Genomic DNA, 20,434 nt, shown 5'->3' on the forward strand with positions numbered 1-20,434 from the left:
AGGTACCACACCTGATAAGGCATCAAAGATATTTGTTCAAAATCCGCAACAGAACTGATTTGCGCAGATAATCACCTGTAGTATGATGAATGAGGGCATCCTTTCTTTCCTTTTGATTGTATTTTGAACAATGTGCTATTGGCTTACTTTCTTTCTTTATGAATCCAGTCTCTTCTTGTGTCTTCTGGGTATATTTCAAGGTTTCCTTTTACAGTATGGCAGGTTTCATTGTCAATACTGTTCATCCTATTGTCTGTGTAGAAATATAATTGAGATTGCAATTATCAGTAAATCTGTAACATCTTTCTAAATGCAGCTACTCTGGTAAACAATTTAACACCACGCTGTATACAGTTCCTCTTAATTCATTTTGCACTTTAAGAGTATAAACCAGTAAAAACATGCCCCCTCTCCCTCTTATTTAAGCTACAACTAAAGGAAACAGTGCTGCAGCTAATATATATCTCACTTTCAGTTTAGTCTAGATAGGAAGGTTGGCAAAAATCAGTTTATTTTGGGGCCTGGCTGTCCACAAACTTAGAAACTATGTAGTTAATGGTAGACATTATACCTTTTATGGGCAAACCAAAGGAATTTGATTGCATGCTTACAAAGTGAAAGAATATTCTACCCTTTAACTTTAACTTTTAATTCTCTTCCAGATTTCTCTGTTGAAGGCTGTACTTTAGCCTGGACAACACAACTCTTACTGCTCCCTTTGTTGTTGTGGTTTATGTGATCTCTAAAGTTCAGTAAAATAAACTAATTTGCTTTGGCTGTTCAAATGTGAAGGGTTTTTTTTCAACAGAAAAATGCCTCACACATTGCCTTGGAGACAGAAAACACACTGTCGGTTTAAAAAAGGGAACATGTGGGTGAATGAGAGAGAAGGAAGGGGGGGCAGGAAAGGAGGACTGAGGCGATGTTAAAGTGGGCAGGGTCTGAAAGACCAGCTGCGATTGAGGGAGAGAAGTAGGAGTATAAGTTCCCCTACTTCCCACTGCCAGCGTCACTTTCTAGTCCGGCCAGCAGTGAGTCTCCATCTCATTTTTCACCTCATTCTCTGTCGTGCCTAAACTTCTCCAAGATGAGCTTCAGAAGATCCAACATGCAGCCAATCTCTTCTTCCCACATCTCCATGACCCGCTCCACACCTCAGTATCGTGCAGCCAGCATTTATGCAGGTGCTGGTGGACACGGTGCCCGCATTTCCTCTGCCTCCTCATCTTCCCTGCGGTCTGGTGCCCCAATGACCTCCTCTTCCTCTGCCTTCAAGCTGAGCAGTGGAATGGGCTCTGGTTTTGGTGGTGCCGGTGCATCTGTGGCGACCGGTGGTGGTGCTGCTGCTAGGATCCAGGGCAACGAGAAGGGAGCCATGCAGAACCTGAATGACCGATTGGCCAACTACCTGGAGACGGTGAGGAACCTGGAACAGGCCAACAAGGAGCTGGAGATGAAGATCATGGAGGCTCTGGAGAAGGGGGGGCCCGACATGAGAGACTACAGCAAGTATGAACCCATCATTGATGACCTACGCAGACAGGTAAGCATAACAAACAATGCTCATTAAATGAACAGGTGAAAGTTGAATATGTAATGTTCTAAAACTGGGATTCTCTGGTTGTTCGTTGTAATCTTTGATTCAGCGAGGTGAGACAGGCAATGAAAAATGTGAGGGGTATGAGTGTTTGAGTGCTTTAGAAATGCTTGATGGGGCCTCTAATATGAGAATTAGTAAGTGCCTGTGATGGCACTCATCATCACGGACAATGTTTCAAATGTAGACCTACTTGTGGAAATAAGTTTTATAAGTGTTTTCATTATTTATCTAATGCATAACTTTGACGGTTAAGGTTGAGAAAACTTATGCTCAGATGGGCAGTCTTTCCTTTGTAGGTTATCACATTTCTTGCTAGAGAATGAAGGGTGTGGTTGCTAAGCTCTAACCCTCCCCCATTAAACTGTTCATGCCACAAAGTGGCCATAACTTCCTCTGATGAATCACCAACACGCGGGTAGCATCACGAGAGACAGACTGGAAAGCTCTCAAACAACCTTCACTAGACAAAAGCATTTCCAAATGGTTCTGCAAATGCTGGTTCTACAAGAATTCTCCAGTGTAGGAGGGCCTCAATGTGAAACAGATGTGTGGTAATGACACACACACGCACACACAAAGGATCTTGGACTGCCAGCTGTGTGTGTGTGTGTGTGTGTGTGTGTGTGTGTGTGCGCACACATAGCTGCATGTGAGTCCACTGGTTGTATAACAATCAGCTCCAGTCAGCAGAGTCAAATGTCACATTCTTCTACAGACCCCAGATCTTCAATGTCACATAATGACACATTGATGGTGGCATGTTTTTTTCGACACATAAAGGGACGAGTATTCCCCTTTTTCTTCTGAGACAGGATATCATAGACACATTCGAAATGATGAACTCACAAACACGCTCACGCACAAAGAATTTTACAACCCCCGCACACATAAACACATATATACAAAGAAAATGACAGACAGAGACAGTGCAGCTGTGAGAAAATTGGAGAGAATAAAAATCTCTCTGTAAGACAGGAAACCCATTTTTCCAACAATGCTAAAACAAACCAGATTCTGTTTTGGCACAGGAACATCCCCTCTTCCTGTCCTTCAGTTTGTGGTTCCTTTTTTCACTGAATGTTACTATGGATTCAACTATGTTGTGGCCCTTGTTTTTAATCTGATGCTGGGGTTTCTATTGTTACATAAGGGAAATAATGATTAAAATCATATGTTTGATTTTGTAGCTCTGTGAAACATTGCTATCTCATAGCATATGATGAATAGAGCAGGTTATTAATATTATTATTTAATGTTATAAGGAGTTCAGTCTAGACCTGCTCTATTTGAAAAGTGTCCTGAGATAACTTCTGTTATGAATTGGTGCTATACAAATAAAATTGAATTGAATTGAATTGAATTGAATCATTCAGTTATGCATTGAAGGAAGAGGCTTCTGGTTAAACAACTGCATTATTTCTATCCAGGAAAATAAAGGAAAAAGACAAAACAACCTTTCAGTTTTTGACATCCAATTGTGTAAAAACGGCAACTTTGTCATAAATTCTTTTTTTCTGTCCAGATCTTTGATAAGATTTCGGAGAATGCTCGTTTTGTGCTCCAGATCGACAATGCCCGTCTTGCTGCTGACGACTTCAAAGTAAAGTATGTTGTTTTAAATTTAATCTGTGTTGTCTTATATATACCAAGCTTACGTATATGACTGAGACACATCTAAGCTCAATCTTCACTTATCTGATAGAGTAGGACTTTAGCAACAGCAAGTTTATATCTGAAACACTTAAGTAAAACTTAAGTCATGACATTTTGTAACTTTATACTACCCAGCACAGTGTGAATAACAGCTGTCTGTAATAGAGTTTGTTTCTGTGCACTGCTACAGGTTCGACAATGAGACGGCAATCCGTCAATCTGTGGAGGCCGACATTGGTGGGCTGAAGAGAGTCATAGATGATACCAACATGGCCAGGATGAACATCGAGAATGAGATTGAAGCTGTGAGGGAGGAACTTGCTTTCCTAAAGAAGAACCATGAAAATGTGAGTTTACAGAACATCCAGATTAATCATCTTACTTTACTACTCACTTCACACATCCTAAATGTTTTTGTTCATTACTCTCTTTCTGTCGGGCCTGCAGGAGGTGATGGAGCTGAGGAATCAGATCTCCCAGTCAGGCGTGCAAGTGGACGTTGACGCTCCCAAAGGTCAGGACTTGTCCCAGATAATGGAGGAAGTGAGGAACAACTATGAGAAAATTGCTCTGAAGAATGCAGAAGACCTCAAACAATGGCATGAAAATCAGGTGATACAGTGTTAGTAATAATACATAAATACATGTACAGGAAATATCTTGTCTATTGTCTAACACCCTTTCCCTGTCTTCCCTTCAGATTGCGGACGTGCAGGCGCAGGTATCGCAGAACACGGAAGCTCTCCAAGGAGCCCAGATGGAGATTGGTGACTTAAACAGACAGATACAGACTCTGGAAATTGAACTTGCGTCCCAACAGAGCTTAGTAAGCATGCATTTTACACGTGTTTCTCATACATATTAATTTTATTAACAAACCGGAAATAGTCAAATCCTCTCAATACCCTGGCCATTACATAACACTCACTCAGAATTGTTGTCATACTTTAGTAAAGCAGCAAAACATTCCTAAATAATCCTTTTCACAAAGGAGTTGTTCCAAATTAGACAAAAAAAAAACTTTGGCATACTTTTCATTCCTCCTTTTCATTCCTCCTTTTCCATCCTTCATCAGAAAGCCTCCTTAGAGGACACATTACGCAACACAGAGCAACGAAACAACATGGAAATGGAGAAGTACAACAGCATTATTATCCATCTGGAGGAGGAGCTGACCAAATTGCGTGCAAACATCCAGCAACAGACCCAAGATTATGAGGCGCTGCTCAACATGAAGATGAAACTGGAGGCTGAGATTTCCACTTACAAGGGTCTGCTGGATGGTGGAGACTTCAAGTAAGAGTTATAAAGAGATGGAGGAGAAAAAAACAGATCGAGGCAATGTGATGATGGTGGTGGAGGTGAATACTAAAATCATTTGTTATCATGGTTTGCATGGTCAAGTATAACTACATCATGAAGTGGGCAGTAGTTCCAGTCAGTTCACACGACACGTAAATATTTTAAAAGTACATTTTTGTGTTTTGTACAGGCTCCAGGATGCACTGGATGAGCTGGCCGCCACAATCTAATTTGGAATAAAGAATCTTGGACCATCCCAACAAAGAAAGCAGAACAACCCACAACTATCCATCGTGGAAAAAAAGTTCCATGCTTCTCCGAACATCTGAAGCCAATTTTTAAGACCACATTCCGTGTAAACCATAAATGAGTTAAGCAATTCTGAATAAAGGCATTTGACCACACCACAGTGAAACAGGGCTATTTTAAAAGCAAACAGTGCCTGATCTGACAATGAAATAAAAATGAATAAAACCACTTCTTGAGTCACGGTTTCTGTGCATTTGTTATTGTAACATAATATAAGAATGTGCATGTTATGTTTTGTGATATGTGTATGTCAGACTAATTGCAATATCATAGCCCTCGCTCATTAAATAACAATAACTTCAAAGGTATTACATGTTTATAGAAAGATGATTAGATCATTTCTGTTGGCAAAAAAACACCCAAATTACATGATTTCACAGGATGTTTAAATCTGCCTTAATTGATTTTTGGCCACTAGCGGGCAGAATAACTTTAAAACAAGCCAGGAGACACATGGTTGTGAAATATTATCACTTTACACATTTTTTATAACATGCTCAGTCATGTTTCTGGTCAAATGACAAAAGTCCAATATGAACTGGCTTTTTATCTCTGGCTTACAGCTTTTATAGACTATGTATATCATATAATGTATTATAATATGAAGAATGTATTTTTAAATACAGTGCATACCTAGAGTTTTGTTAGTTGACTTTTAATACTCTCCTAAACTCAACATTTGAATAATTTATTTAATCCTGTTCTCATCCGGTTATTAAAAAGAAGTTACTTGTGCTTTAGTTGAATATGTTCATGTTATGTTATACTTATATTTGAGAGGAAGGTTTGTATATTCATTTCACAGCTGAAATGCCTAGTTTCCATATAAAGAATTTACACACAAAACTAATGAGTTTATAAAATACGATGCTTTGTTAACTATGCACCATTATATAAAGTTGTAGAATCAACATCACCTTTAACACTAAAATGCTGCTCACACATAATGCATTAGTCTGATAATAAAATATATGATGATGAAGGTGTGAAGGGGTGTCTTCAAAATAGTTCATGTAAAATATGCATTAACAGCCCAACCTAGGAGGATTAAAAATACTAGAATCAATAACACAATACTTATTTGGCTGATCAATGTCATTTGTTTAAGCAACACCCTTATTAAGTTATAGCTAATGCGTAGGATTCTTTTGAACATGATCAAATTATATGTACATTATTATTATATTATTATTACGTTAACAGTTTTGAATTTTAAAAAAATGTGGCCATGAACTCATTAATGTCACAGAGAAGCACATATTTCATCTTCTAGCAGTAAAGCACCAAACAATATAGAACTGGACACATGACTTGGGTATGGAAGCCAATTTCCGCCAATGTGAAAGGGGGAAAGGATTCTATATATATATCTATATTATAATGAGAACTTTCTCAATATTTTGTCTACTATCTCAAATAAGGACTTTGTGATACTAAGTCCTTATTTTGAGAAAGTTTCTTATTATAATGTCTTCCAGAATCCTTTTTTTCCCTGTCACATTGGAGGATATGGGCTTCCATACACTTCCAGACTTACAGCCTACTTTAATTATTTAATTGATCACACTTTCACTCATTGTTCATGTTAATTGATGATAGGTTATTTAGCAGCTATAGACATTTGAAGCTGAATTGTTGTTTTTGGAAAAGTCCTTTGGAAACTATAAGACTATAAGAGACTACATTTGGAGACTATGAGACTATAAGAGACTATATTTGGGGGCTATAAGACTATAAGAGACTAAATATAGCCTGAGCCGGCTTTACCTCCTGAGGAGGCTCAGGTCCTTCAATGTCTGTAACAGGATGTTGCAGATGTTCTATCAGTCTGTTGTGGCGAGCACCATCTTCTTTGCTGCGGTGTCCTGGGGTGCGGGCATTAAGGCAAAGGACGCCAACAGACTGAACAAATTCATCAAAAAGGCTGAATATGTTGTTGGCTTGAAGCTTGTCACCCTGGAGGAGGTGGTGGAGGAGAGGATGCTGGCAAAACTGCTGGCAATCATTGACAATCCCTCCCACCCCCTCCACACAACACTAGATAAGCTAAAGAGCAGCTTCAGCAACAGACTCATTCAACCCCGCTGCTCTAAGGAACGATATAGAAAATCGTTCCTCCCCACTGTTATAAGACTGTATAACTCATCTGCCTCTGTCAGATCCACAATTACAGCACTGGACTAAATCTACCTGTGGAACATATACTATCATATCATATGTGATATGTGTTAATATAAACCATGTTGATATTATATATCATATTTATACAATATATTATTATTACTATTATTATTATTATTATTATTCTATATTACAACTATTATTATTATTATTATATAACAATATAACAATAAGATATTATCTAATGTATGTATATCTTCTTGTATAGTCAAGTATCTATTATACATATGCTATATATCATATCATATATTGTGTATATATATTACAGTATGTATATACACACACCTTGCACAGGCTGAATATATGACACATGTTTACATCATATCAATATAGATGTATATTATCTATGTGTATACATGTATATCTGTTCAGTCATCATATTATATATACATATTATTATTATATGATTATAAATATTATTAATATTATCATTATATGCTGTTATTATTATATACTGTTATTAACATTAACACTACCATCATGTCATCAGTACTATTACCACCATCTTGCAACTACAACTCATTGCACCTTATCTATCTATTTATCTTTTTTTATCTTTTCTAAAAGTATTTTATTCTATTGTTGTATTTTATTCTATTGTATTTTATTGTATTTTAATGTACCTGGCTGCTATGACGACCCAATTTCCCTCCGGGGATTAATAAAGTCTATCTATCTATCTATCTATCTATCTATCTATCTATATTTGGAGACTATAAAAGATAAATAAATGAACAACCGTGAGAGTTAAAGCTAACGTTAATGTAGTTGAGTGACAGATATGATAAAAACCTAGTGAAAAGAAGGTAACAGTCACTGTAGTCAACTTAAGCAGATGTGAGTACGCAAACAAGGGAGGAGACAGGCCCGTGAACGCCGATGCGCGCTCCCGATAATAAACCTCTGACGCCTTCATCCGGGAACTACTACGAACTCGCTCTCCAACATGGCGGCGTCAGGTGAGGTTTATGAGGGTGAACGATCTGGGTCGGTTGGGGAGGATTTCAGCGGTTTATACATCGATTTAATTAAAAACATTAAGTTTGGGTATTGTTAATGCCTCGTCTTGTTGATTGGCGTCGTTGTCTGGCGTCTATAAATAGGTTCGTCGGTTGTTTTGGGCCGGTAAAGACGCAACTGCTGGTGGAAGGCGAATGAACGAAGCAACGACTTGCACAATCTGAATTTTTAACCTACAGATTACATGCGGTCTTTTCCTATGAATAGTCATTTCGCGGCGTTAGGGCTTCCCGCTTTCGGGGTTATACGGTATTTCATGTATTGGACATTGTGTGCCGTGTTATGAAATGTTTCTAACTGCGTGCAGAGCTGGCACATTGTATGTCCGTAGCGGGGCTCGCCGTGGCGCTCAGAGCAGATAAGCATCGGGCGCAAGCGCGTTTCGAGGAGGAGGGGTTGGGCCGAGAAGTCCGGGCAGCCCGAGGAGTCTCCCCACGTGTGCAGCCTTGCTCCCGGGTATCGGCGTTTGATAAAACGGGGCAGCTGAGCCCGCTGGGTCGCATGTTAAACACTTCCCTGGCAGCTTCTCAACTTCGTGCCGTCCCATCCGGCCGGCCAAGTCTCGCTCCGGTGATGGCGCACTTGGATCTTGGCGCTGCGACGTGAGCTAGGCCGTAAAACCTAGCCAGCTAAGCAGGGATACTTCCCCCGTCAGCAGTCCTTTGCTGACTAAGCCCGCATAGGCATAAAGACAAAAGGACCTACGTAGTTAGCAAACAACCTGCGGGTTTAGCCTAATAGTTAACTGTTGGCCCTCGCAGTTATTGTGCTATTGTAGCAGCTCCTAGCTTGCTAATGTCACATTAGTGCTGAGCGCTAAGAAAGCTACCTAACAGGCAGCAGATGATTTTTTTTTTTTTTTTTTTTTTTTTTTTTTTTTTTTGGGGGGGGTTTAGAGGGCACAAGCAGTCAAGGCCAGTTAGTAAGGCCTGTTAATTGTAAACAATGACTGAGCATTATGCAGTGGGAAACAGCTGTAAGCCGCCTGTTTTGCTCTCTGTATGTGTGTAGGTTTTTGTAACGATGTGTGTAAAGAATGTCCTGACACCTGGGATTTTCACAATAAAGCTCACAGCCAGCTTTGTTGCTCCCCTTTTTTCTGCCTAAGACCAAAACAAACCAGACCTGCTCTATGAAATGAGCTGTGTGATGCAACTGGCAACTGTTTGCCATACAAAGAGGTAGCATGAGGGATGTACTGCAATGGATACATGACTCATTTATTCATGCTCCTGATGTACATTCCTTGGAAAGGGCAGCGAATGGGCAGCCCAGTGGTCCTGCCTTTTCTGGCCTGCTGCACAGTGACGGTTGTACAGGCAGGCCACTCCCTTTGTGTTTACTTTCATATAGCAAAATAAGTCAGTGTTTTTGTAGTGTCTCACACATTGATATCCCCTTATTTGACTGGACAGCATCGTGCACTACAAATAGTGTTTGTCTGCGCAGAGATGCAGCTGCCTGCATGAGTGGATGCACACACACGGGTCTCTTAAAAACCCAGACTGTTGTTGTGTTGGTGTTTTTAAGGAATGAATCCTTCAGTGGCACAGCATTTCACTGCTTTAATAACTACATTTAGTAAAATATAAGTTGTAATAAAAGCCAGTTTTGACTGTAATTACCAAGTTCTTACACGCCATCTGTAACATCTGGCACTATTCCCAAACTGAATGTGTGTTTGTCTTTCTAGTGATCTATAGCTTAAAAAAACTCTATCAAAGGTACATTTATTGACTATTTAATGGATATAATTTCTTTCTTCTTTTAATGAAGAAAATGGACGACAGTAGGAAGAAAGACTTCCTACTGAGATGCCATTACTTTCTTCCATGGCTGACTCTACTGTTTTCATCTTCCCTTTAGCTAAGAAGAAGAATAAGAAGGGGAAGACCCTCACTCTGACTGACTTCCTGGCAGAGGACAGTGGAGGCAACAATGCGCCCCCCAGCTACCCGGCCAAGTCCACCAGCTGGGCAGATGAGACTGACGACCTGGACGGCGATGGTGAGCACACATTTGAAGTCTTTATATTGCATACCTTGCATTTGTCTTTCATTTTTTCGTCTAATAGTAAAATCAGTATTATCTCACTTATCGATCGGGTTGTCTCTTGGTTGAGTTGGAAGAAATGCATTGAAGAATGCAGTCAAACTGGTGGCGCATCAACATTTGTGGTTGGATGCTTGACTGAATGTGAAATGAGCAACTGCGTCTTTGTTTTACATGTAAATGTGTTGCAGCAGAGCTGTATTGATCTTTCTGAGGTCTTATTAAGGTATGTAGAAGTAATAAAAAGTCAGGCTGCTATGTAGGGGCAGCTTAACACCAGTTTTCCAGTTCTAATATCACAGTGTTGAGTGTCTGCTTTGACGAGGGCAATGCTCGTTTGTTCTTAATGTAAACTACACCCTTTAAATGCATTTTGCCTAAGATGGCTGTCTATAGCCATGGCACATAAATTGTTAAACTGATACTTCTAAATAACAACATGACCACGCTTTGCCAAACTGCTGCAGTTTACTATGAATCTTTTCAGCCTGCAGCACTGCTTTTTGCAGCTGTTTCTTTTAGATTTAGTAATTACGTTGGTCATGATTGAGCTCCATATAACAACTGTAAACTTGCCACTGCACTGGTTTCCAAGTGTTTTTGAAAGGAATTCACTAACTCCCTTGTACAGAGTTGTGATGGCCACTTTGAGTATTAAATAGAAGTTGGATAATGAGGATGGGGCCTTGGATGTTAAATGAATCATTAGAACTCCATCTTATCAATTGTTCAATAGGGTTATTTATTCCATTATCAGTGCTGAACAATTGCACTCTGGATTCAGTTTCTTATGCTCTTTGCTGGTTTTCCTTTGTGGCTTGTTTAACTTTGTCATATTCCTTTGCATGATGCATCTACAGATGTTTTTGTCAGATTTGTGGTGCTGAACCTCACGTTTCAAATTTTGTGTTCTCCTGTTTCCCAGCAGCAACACATCACATTATCACTTGTTGTCGCGTGATGTTTGGGTAGTTCTCTTTGCATAAGGCAAAAAAAAGGTGCCAAAGAAGTACTTAATGACTTTTCTGGGTTGTTTCATTCCCAATACTTAAAGGGAGAGTAAGTCATTCTGGAGAAAGATAGTTGAGTGTTCAGTCTAATTCCCAGGTTGTAAAATACAGACGCTTTGGGGTAAATGGGGAAACAAAGCCGCTCACAGCAAATGGGTTGTCAAAGCGTTGGTATTTGACAACCTGAGAATCAGACTCGACAACCTCATCTTTTTAATATCTTTTTATTTTATTCCAATATTCCAAGGTTTTTTGTTAGTGTCAGATCAAGTACTGACTATTGGAACCATTAATATCTGCCTTACAGAACAGTAACTACAGTATACTACTTTATGTACAGTACTACATACTACAATACACATCATAATTAATGCACTCCTGTCAGAACATTTGCGTGTCTGCTGAACTAAAGGTACATAAAAAGGGTTTCCTGTCAGAAGTACCTATTTGTCACACTTTTGAATGTACGTTTGGCTTTTGCTGGTTTGTCCTGTATGTATTCGGATGCTGATATGTGAGATGCATATATTTTCCATCATAATTGATTCATGTGAAGTTTTTGTTTCCTTTTGCTTTTTTCTGTCAGAATAAAACTACTGCAAGATATGAAGAACTGAGTGTCAAAGAGAAAATAAGCGGTTGTTGTTCAGTAACTGAAAAGAAGTTTTAAGTTGGTATTTGTTTGAAAATCTTCCATTTCTCATCTCCCCAGTTTCGACTTCATGGCACACGGAGGAGGATAGCTACCGGGCACCACCCATTGACCGGTCCATCCTGCCCACAGCACCTCGCTCAGCTCGTGAACCCAATATTGATCGTGCCCGACTGCCCCGCAGCCCGCCTTACACGGCCTTCCTGGGCAACCTACCTTATGATGTCACTGAGGACTCGATCAAAGACTTCTTCCGCGGTTTGGCAGTAGGTTTAGCAAGCACACACACTCACACACGCAGTATATGGGATATAACACATAGTACTTGGTGGTTACACTACTGCAGCTTTTTGTTTTTCAATGCAACACAAACAGTGGACCTTAAGTGACAAGTGTCAAGCTAATCAGTCTCAATATTTAGTCACATCTGTAATTTAAATGTTGGATTTAAAAAAAAAAAATCTTTTTCACATAACACAGCTTCCTAAAAAAGCCAAGCTGGTCAGAGTTCTGTTTCAGTAACACAAAAACAATTCAGTCATCTGAAACACACAAGCCTCTGCCTTGACTGATTTGTCACACTTCAGTTCCCTTGAACAGTTCCTGTCTCATTCCTCACCTGTTCACCTGCTTGTTGAGGGTTAGGGCAGAAATTGATGAAAAATATTCTCATCTGGCATTTCCTCCATCCCAAAGTCAACCCATTTTCTTTCATATTTTTCATTTGCATACTACTCTTTGTTTCTCCTTATCTTGTTTGGCTGAACTTAACAGTGTTGAATATGTTCATCTCAGATCAGTGCAGTGCGTCTGCCTCGAGAGCCCAGTAACCCCGAGAGGCTGAAGGGCTTTGGCTATGCTGAATTTGATGATGTGGATTCCCTACTGAGGGCTCTCAGTCTTAACGAGGAGGTGAGGGGACGCAATATGACCTTTTTTGTGCTTTTTACGTTTTGCATTTTTACTTTAACACCTGGAACCGAACTAACATATGAAATGTTCAACTTTAGCTGTAGCTGATTTGCACAATGAAATCTTGCCTCACTGCATAAAATGGCAAAGCTTTTTAGATAGTCAGTTTCTCTATCACATAAAAATGTAAAGAGGGATCGCTAACTGTCAACTCTCTGTATTACTAACAGAACCTTGGAAACCGAAGGATCCGTGTGGATATTGCAGACCAGTCCAATGATAAAGGTACGTTGTTAACTTTTTTGCTTTAACTTCATCTGGCCGCTAGTGCAACATTGCAGTGCTCCTCTCTGCCTTTTATTGTAATTTAGCATTTAGAAGTATGTCTTTCAACTTTGTACATCTCATCTTCTTTTTCTTTACACCTCAGAGAGAGACGGTGGCTCTATGGGCAGGGACAGGGGTGGAAGGATGTCGGACATGGGTCCTGACAAGACAGACAGTGACTGGAGGGCTCGACCCAGTGCAGACGCTGATGAAGGACCTCCCAGGAGAGATGATGCCTTTGGGGAGAGTGAGTCAGACTTGCCGTTGTTCTTGCTTCAGCATCCATACTTATTACTGTTATCAGAAATAGAATTATAGAAGGGACCTTTTTCTAAGGCTCTGAATGACACCAGTAATACTAACTAGGATAAAACAGACATTACTTTCCTGTCCAAGGAGATTATTAGTTGAAAAAATTTGTAAAGGAAAGCTAAGTATTCAAAAGTGGACTTGTGGTCCAGACACTAAGGTGTAAATATTCCCTGATTTAGTTTCAGGGTTGTGATAATGGCGAGATTTTTATTTGTAAAACATGCCATAAGTGCTATTTATATATTCTTTATCAAAATGTTGATTTTTACTGCCAAAATTGTTGCATTTATTCCTTCCTTATTCCTTATTTGATGTTGTTTTCTGTTTTCTCAAACAGTCATTAGCAGAGGAATTCTATATTGAAACATCATCGTTATTTTATTACAATTCTTGCAGGATCACGGGACCGTTACGATGCGCCAAGGCGGGACAATGACCGCTATGATGGAGGAAGAGACCGCTACCGGGATCGCTATGATGACAGGGACCGCAGAGATTTTGATAGAGGAGGTGTGTTATTCTGCTTGTTTGGGCCCCGTGTTGGGATTTAGATCCACTTGTCTGTATCAGCAGTTGTTTAGCTTCCTGATCATAAAATCAAAGTAATCTACAACGTGCCCATTGTAAACTAATCATTGGCTTACATGACTCCCTGATCTCTCTGCTGCGACCTTTACTCCCATTTTTATCTCTTACCAGTTTTCTTTCCTGTCCTCCTGCCACCCTTCTAGGTTTTGACTCTCGTGGTGGTAGTGGTGGAGGTCGTCGTGCCTTTGGCAGTGGCTTCCGTCGCGATTATGATGATAGTCGGGGTAGCAGTGATCGTTATGGGGACAGGGATCGCTATGGCGAACGTGAAGACCGCTACGAGAGACGGGATGAGAGGCGTGATGAGAGGCGTGATGATAGAGGTGAGAGTTCAATAAATAAATACTGCATCTGGTCAGCACTATTTATCAACGGATCATCTCAAATAAGGTTATTTGAATGATGGAGATTGGCACAGATATCAGTGTGTGTGTATATAACACAAATTCAATAAATTTCTATGATGTAAAGTTAAAAGTTGCTTAGTGTGTTGACATTTTCACATTTTCAGAGCTACCCCACTCCATATTAATATTATTAGATAAGATGTTCCTTTATTGATCCCCCTTAGGAGAAATCTAAGATATCCTTTTCTGTTTTCACACCAGCTCCTCAGCAGAGACCCAAGTTGAACCTTAAGCCCCGTAGCGTGCCCAAGGAGGAAGAAGGTAGTGGCGGCGGTGGCGGCGGCAGCAGTGGTGGTGGTGGTGGCGGCGGCGGTGGTACTTCCCCAGCTGCAGCTCCAAGCTCCGGCAGCAGGGCCTCATCCATCTTTGGAGCGGCAAAGCCGGTTGACACAGCAGCCAAGGAGAGGGAGGTAGAAGAGAGGCTGAAGAAACAGGAAGAGAGGCTGCAGAGGCAGCTGGAAGAGGACAAAGGCCGGGGACCTGACAGAAAGATGCGAGACAGGTCAGTGGTTTACATGGATGGTCTATAACTAACTTTTTGATGAGTTGGTGGCTACTTAATTTGTTATTTATGAAGTCAAAGTACAGTTTTAAAATAATAATCCCTATTTTAGGAGGAGTTAAAGTTATTTATGCTTTAATATAGTTTTTGCAACAGTGCTGAAAACACAGTTTTTTCATCTCACTGCAGTTTGCAGGCCTATGTAAGCTTTTTTGTTATTGTTTTAAGGGATCCAAGCTGGCGCAATGAGGAACCTCCTGCTGAGCGATCTCGCACAGGAAGTGAGTCTTCACAGCAAGGAAGCACTTCTGGAAGAGGTGAGATACTGTTGCATTTAATTTCATTTTGACATAGCTTGCCTTCGGGGATGTGGTTTCTCCCTGTAAACCTGAAGAGGCAAGTTTACGTCTCTGAGTTACTGTATCAAATTTCTGTGTCTTTCTTTTAATCAACACACAATTTTCATTTGGGACCTGTGTTCTTTCAGTCGCACAACAATCACGCAACCTTGTAAAGCATCCAAAGCTGTTTGTTAAAACGTTTTTTTTATTGTGTCTCAGTTATCTCAAAAATGCTTCCTCCTGCACTTGGAGCAATAAAACCATTCTTTTGACAAAACAACCAAGACAAACTAAAAATGGTGAATATCTCATCAAGTGGTAAAAGTTCTGTAAAATAATCCTCAATGATGTAAAAGCAGTAAGAAACAACGTGTGGGTTTTCCCAACCAGGGTCCCGGTGTCGAGATAGTGAGCGCTCTGGGGATAATGAGGTTTTCAGTGGGAGAGAAGGTGAGCCTTCCTCCCCTGGGACATCCCCACAGCCCCCCCCTATCAGCTCCCCTAAGGAGCCACTGAAGGTGATGCCTGCACCTCCTCCCAAGGAGAACGTCTGGGCTAAGAGAAGTGCAGCCAGCACAGGCTCTAGTGATGGCGATGGACGACCTCCCGTCTCTCCTGTCTCCACAGGTGGTTCAGCTCCTCCAAAGCTCAGGTGAGAACACAAGCAGGACATATGCTGTATGTTAGGACGCCTTTCAGGAACACACTGCTCAGAAACATAAACAATCAAATAATTGGACAACGTTTTCACACCTAGAATGAGCTTGTAGAAAAGTTTAACTTTCATGTGTTTTGTATACCTGTCCCTGATTGTTCTCACTTTCTCTTTAGCTCCCCAAGTTCTGCAGATGAAAGAGGATCTGGAAGAGGTGAGGCCTACTGAGTGCTTGGCATAAAACAAACCTCGACAAAAAAAAAAACACAACTGAAGAAGGAAGACATTTATGTAAACAAACGGTTGCATACATCCCAAGAATATGTGACAATCAATTTTTTAATTTGAGCAAAACTTTAAGTCACATTAGCAACCCTGTGAGACTGTAAAGGTTGTTACCCAGAAAAAAATTCAACTGGTGGATGGGTGAAATAATTTTCACTAGTGAGGCGAAATGCCAAGTTTGGTGCTAGTGGACAGGCCATGTTTTTACCTTTTTAATCAAAACTACTTATCCTCTTTACGGTGGCCAATTTAGGACATATTAGACTCTTAACGAGGCTTGGCTCTACATTATCAGACTAGGCTCGGCTTTCATTAGCTTCAGCTTCTCCTTATGCTTTAAGCTAACAGCTAATGTTAGCATGTTTACATTCATGACCACAACTACTGTTATTGCACAACATATAGTGAGTATGTTAAACATCAGCATTAATCTCAGATTTTATCAGATGAGAATTCATTAGGATTCATCTCCTGGAGTCCATGAACTGTATTTCATGGCAGTCCATTCAATCCTTTTTCCTTTAGATAATTATTTCTGGACCTTGGAAGTGTTTGACTTACGGACCAACTGGCACTGCCATCTCTAGAGCCTCAATGCAAGTCCATTTGCAACCTCTTATTCTTCTGTGATGATTCTTAAATTTGATATTGAAGTGGTTTCAAACTTCTGTGTGGTCCAGAAAAGGCAACTGAGGTTTGCCCGAAAATGGATCTGGGGTTTTTAATTAATCCACTATACAGACTGGAAGTCAGTTCACTATTGTACATCCAGTATTTTTCATCAAGACTAGCTCACTTACAAGAGGATGTGCGAGAGCAGCTGTGTTATCCTTACTTTTCACACTGCTTCGCATCTGTAACGTAATGGACATATTTGGTAAAGTGAGAATGTGTCTGATAGGAGCAGCTCATGAGCTCATCTTCCTGCGGAGAGTGGATTCATTACAAGGGGAGCACAAAAATATGTCTCACATTAGTCTGTATCAAAGTGTCAAAAAATAAATAGATCTCAGGTTCAGACTCCAGCAATCTGACCAAACCTGAAAACATCGAATACCTACATTGTCAACAGTGCTGTATCAGTAGAGGACTTTTCTTTCTTTCTTTCTTTCTTTCTTTTTTGCTTTGGAGACTTTTGGCATAAATTTCAAGACACTATCAAATTGAAAGGTGCTGAGTTCCAGTGTACAAGCTTGGCTTGCATTCAAACAGTTGTGCACCTCTCATTTGGCCCTCCATCAGTGACTAACACGTTTTGAATCCAACCCAGTGGCTTTTTATGCTGCAGTGTGTTGTGAGTGTAGTCTACTGTAAAAGTCCACCAACCTCCCTTCACTCATCTGTCTGGCTTCTTATTTAAGATGAGAACAAGGCTGACGGTGTGCGTCGGGACCGGGGGCCCCCGCGGGCACGAGGGGGCCTGCAGGGCCTGGAGCAGGGCGGGGCCGAGGAGAGGGGTCCAACAGAGACCGAAGAAAGGAGGCAGACAGGTCAGCCATCCAAAGCTAGCAGCTCCAAAGTTGTTAATGAGACAGGGAGGACATTTACTGGGCATCTGTAAAGACTGGCCTATGCTCAGTTACACAACTGATGATTCATTGCTCCTTGTGTTGTGGACACCATGATTTCTGGTGTGCACGTTTTAATGCTTTATCTTTTTTACACCAGCTGGTTACAATTGCCATTGTCATCATGATCAAAACATCAAGAGTACCACATAAGTTACTACTGAAATTTGGGATATTTCTGAATTTTATTTGATGTTTTTCTTCTGAAACTGAGGATTGTGCACAGTGTGAACTGGGTGCCAAGTAGCTTGTAGATGTTAATTTTCAGATGATGCAAATGAGCATAGTTTGTGCTCCTTTAGTTTCTGTTGTTAGCTGTGTTTTAAGGATTCATAGCAAGGGTTAACTTTCTAGCGCTGAGACCTGCCGATACATTTTAATCTGGGTGTTAATTCTGATTGTAGAAAGGATAACAGAAGAGACCGAGACTCCAGACCACCCCCAGAGCCAAAGAAATTCGAAGAAACCCCAACCCCCGTAAGTCCTTCACTGCCAAGGTTTAGTGAGACTTTGATGTCACCAAAATTACTCTTCATTAAAGGGTTTCCCTAAAGTCTCAAGTCATTTTACCTCAGCTCCCCCCGTACATTAGTTTTTAAAAACATCCTTTTTTTCTGCTTTTCTTAAACAACAGCCCAGGTCACAGAATCATTGTCCCTAATGTTGTTTCTTGTTCCTTGAGAAAGATGACATCTTTTCTCTCTCCTGTCTACGCTTTATTTGTTTAGCATCCAAAGCTACTGTACCGATCCAAGGTGTATTTTCTTGTTGTTTTTTTTCAGAAGTTCAGCTCAGCCAGTAAGTACGCCGCTTTGCTAATGGACGGAGACCAAGGAGACGACGCGGAGGACGTAGACTAGAAAGAAAATAACGAGATGAGGCCTGAAAGACGAGGAGAAAACGAAGACCGCAGAAAAAAATAAATAATCTCACATAGCTTATGAAAAAACTCCTCACGTGGAAGAGGCTCCTGGGAGGGAGGACAAAACTCCCTCCCTTCTTTCCTCCTTCAAACCTGTCCTTTACTTTCAAAACACCCACCCATCCTCCCTCCCCTGCCCCACCTTCAAGACTATTCAGGTTCTAAAGAATAGTCGCATACTGGACTTGTTTTAAATGGAAAAAAGGAGTAGCTGACATGACAAAGTGATGGATAAAATTGAATTAATTGTAATAAATAAATGGAAAAAGTGGGGAAAAAAATCAATTTGTATATTTGTGGATCACAGGTGTGGTGAGGTTGGCTTATATGACACAATGTGGTTTAGTAAGTTGTTTGTTTTTTATATCAACTTTTGACTGATTGACTTAATTCTTAGATTAAATGCATAACTATTAATTATAAGCCCTTTTTATTCATTAGTAAGTAATTTGGTATTAGAATTATTTTAAATCAACCTCTCAAATCAAATTTATTTATGGAAATTAGTCAAGAAAATCCTGTCTTCCAGTACCAACAGTCCTGATTGCTGAGGCTGGTTACTAATTTAAAAACATTTGTCAATCATGTGTGCACTATTGATTGAATTAGTTCTAAACTGATTCACAGAATTACAAGAGAGGACTGTAACACATAGACTACATTATTGCAGGAGTGACTTGTGTATGAGACTGAAAGGAAAAACAGACGCTACACGATTCTCACTCAGAGAATCCAGTGCCATTACCATCATCCCTAATCATTGTACAGATGTCTCTCTATTTCTACACCCTCTGATGAAATAATCAAACCAATTAAAGGCTCATAATGGTCGTTTCCAGTCATCTGAAACATCCTCAACAGCTGTCTAAATCCTTCACTCTTCCTGAAGTGGGGAATACAAATATTTGGGGAAAGTCTGGAGTTGGCTTTAGTAGAGTGAGGATTTCCATGAGATTACATGAACCTGTCTTCCAATTTGCAATAAATTGGGGTCATTATGTACATTTAAATAGTATGTCGTCATTGTATGCATTTCTGGAGGGATTCAAGCTGCGGGTCGAGCGCCTCGTAGCCAAACTGCAGCTCCTCTTTACTGCCTTTGTTAACCCGACTAGGCCCTATACGCGCTCTTGTGACAGCGTGGCAGTTTAAATGAACCGGTCAGTCGCAGGATTGCGAGTTGCATCCTCAGATGTATCACTTTTATGTGCAACAACAAAGTATTTTTTCTGTTCTCCTGGTGTGGTCTGAGAGGCAGACGGTTACCACAGTATTTCTTCAGTCTCGACCCCCTGTTGAGCACTGGACTCCTGGTGGCAGCTGGTTAAGATCCTGCTGTGCTTCACAACCCACACACACACACACAGAGGGCACCCACTTTTCTGTAAGACAGTAGTACTCTAGACCCTCAGGCACTCTTTTCAGTGAACATCAGCATACCAGAGACTGACAGAAGGAATGGTGAACAGCTAGCAAAATACCCTCTAATGTAGATTTCCAAGTGTTTGAGGTACCATATAATAATTACTCCTGAAAGAGTTTGTGTATGTTGAAATTCAGCAGTGGCACAGCAGTTTTCAGGTTCATTATCTGTTACAAACAAAATCAGCCCTGTGTTATTTTCACAAGGCATCTTAGTGAATATTGTTTATACTGAAGTGGTCACTCATCGTAAAAGCATAAGACAGAGAAATGCTGACTCAGTGTTTAGTATCAACTGCCTGTAGACAGTAAACATGAGGTCTTATGTTGTCCACATTACAATTACACAAACTACAAAAGGCCCTTTGCTTTTTATATTTACGTTTCTGTGAATGGTGGCAGCAGTAATGAAAA

At 40.4% G+C, this 20,434-nt stretch overlaps 2 protein-coding genes across 3 annotated transcripts; both read left to right on the top strand.

Moving 5' to 3' along the window:
* Window positions 1-962: 962 nt before the first annotated feature.
* LOC127372203 (keratin, type I cytoskeletal 18) lies at window positions 963-5,032 on the top strand. Of its 2 annotated transcripts, none has more exons than XR_007886557.1 (7): window positions 963-1,543; window positions 3,123-3,205; window positions 3,444-3,600; window positions 3,701-3,865; window positions 3,954-4,079; window positions 4,329-4,614; window positions 4,746-5,032. XR_007886557.1 is itself a non-coding variant. In XM_051415690.1 (7 exons), exons 1-7 carry the CDS (start codon window positions 1,088-1,090, stop codon window positions 4,783-4,785), a joined length of 1,248 nt encoding a protein of 415 aa, XP_051271650.1. In that variant the 5' UTR covers window positions 963-1,087; the 3' UTR covers window positions 4,786-5,032. The 2 variants fall into 2 exon arrangements, 1 of the variants encoding a protein (XP_051271650.1); XM_051415690.1 differs by having other exon boundaries at window positions 4,329-4,549.
* A 2,942-nt stretch (window positions 5,033-7,974) lies between these two features.
* Window positions 7,975-19,608, top strand: LOC127372199 (eukaryotic translation initiation factor 4B-like). Its single transcript, XM_051415687.1, is given in 16 exon segments — window positions 7,975-8,004; window positions 9,932-10,072; window positions 11,840-12,045; window positions 12,575-12,691; window positions 12,922-12,976; window positions 13,122-13,265; window positions 13,727-13,840; window positions 14,062-14,241; window positions 14,527-14,827; window positions 15,056-15,144; window positions 15,559-15,820; window positions 16,000-16,037; window positions 17,470-17,526; window positions 17,529-17,598; window positions 18,081-18,153; window positions 18,459-19,608. Coding segments are annotated over 16 exon segments (1,938 nt in total). The 5' UTR covers window positions 7,975-7,991; the 3' UTR covers window positions 18,537-19,608.
* Window positions 19,609-20,434: the final 826 nt, after the last annotated feature.

Source organism: Dicentrarchus labrax, unplaced genomic scaffold, assembly GCF_905237075.1.
Source record: "Dicentrarchus labrax unplaced genomic scaffold, dlabrax2021, whole genome shotgun sequence".
Classification (NCBI taxonomy): Eukaryota; Metazoa; Chordata; class Actinopteri; family Moronidae; genus Dicentrarchus; species Dicentrarchus labrax.

Excerpts from the sequence above, each read along its gene's own strand:
- LOC127372203 (XM_051415690.1), top strand. The coding sequence starts at position 1,088 with ATGAGCTTCAGAAGATCCAACATGCAGCCAATCTCTTCTTCCCACATC. Across the intron at positions 3,206-3,443 it reads GCTGACGACTTCAAAGTAAA|GTTCGACAATGAGACGGCAA; the intron begins GTATGTTGTTTT and ends GCACTGCTACAG. Across the intron at positions 3,601-3,700 it reads TAAAGAAGAACCATGAAAAT|GAGGTGATGGAGCTGAGGAA; the intron begins GTGAGTTTACAG and ends TCGGGCCTGCAG.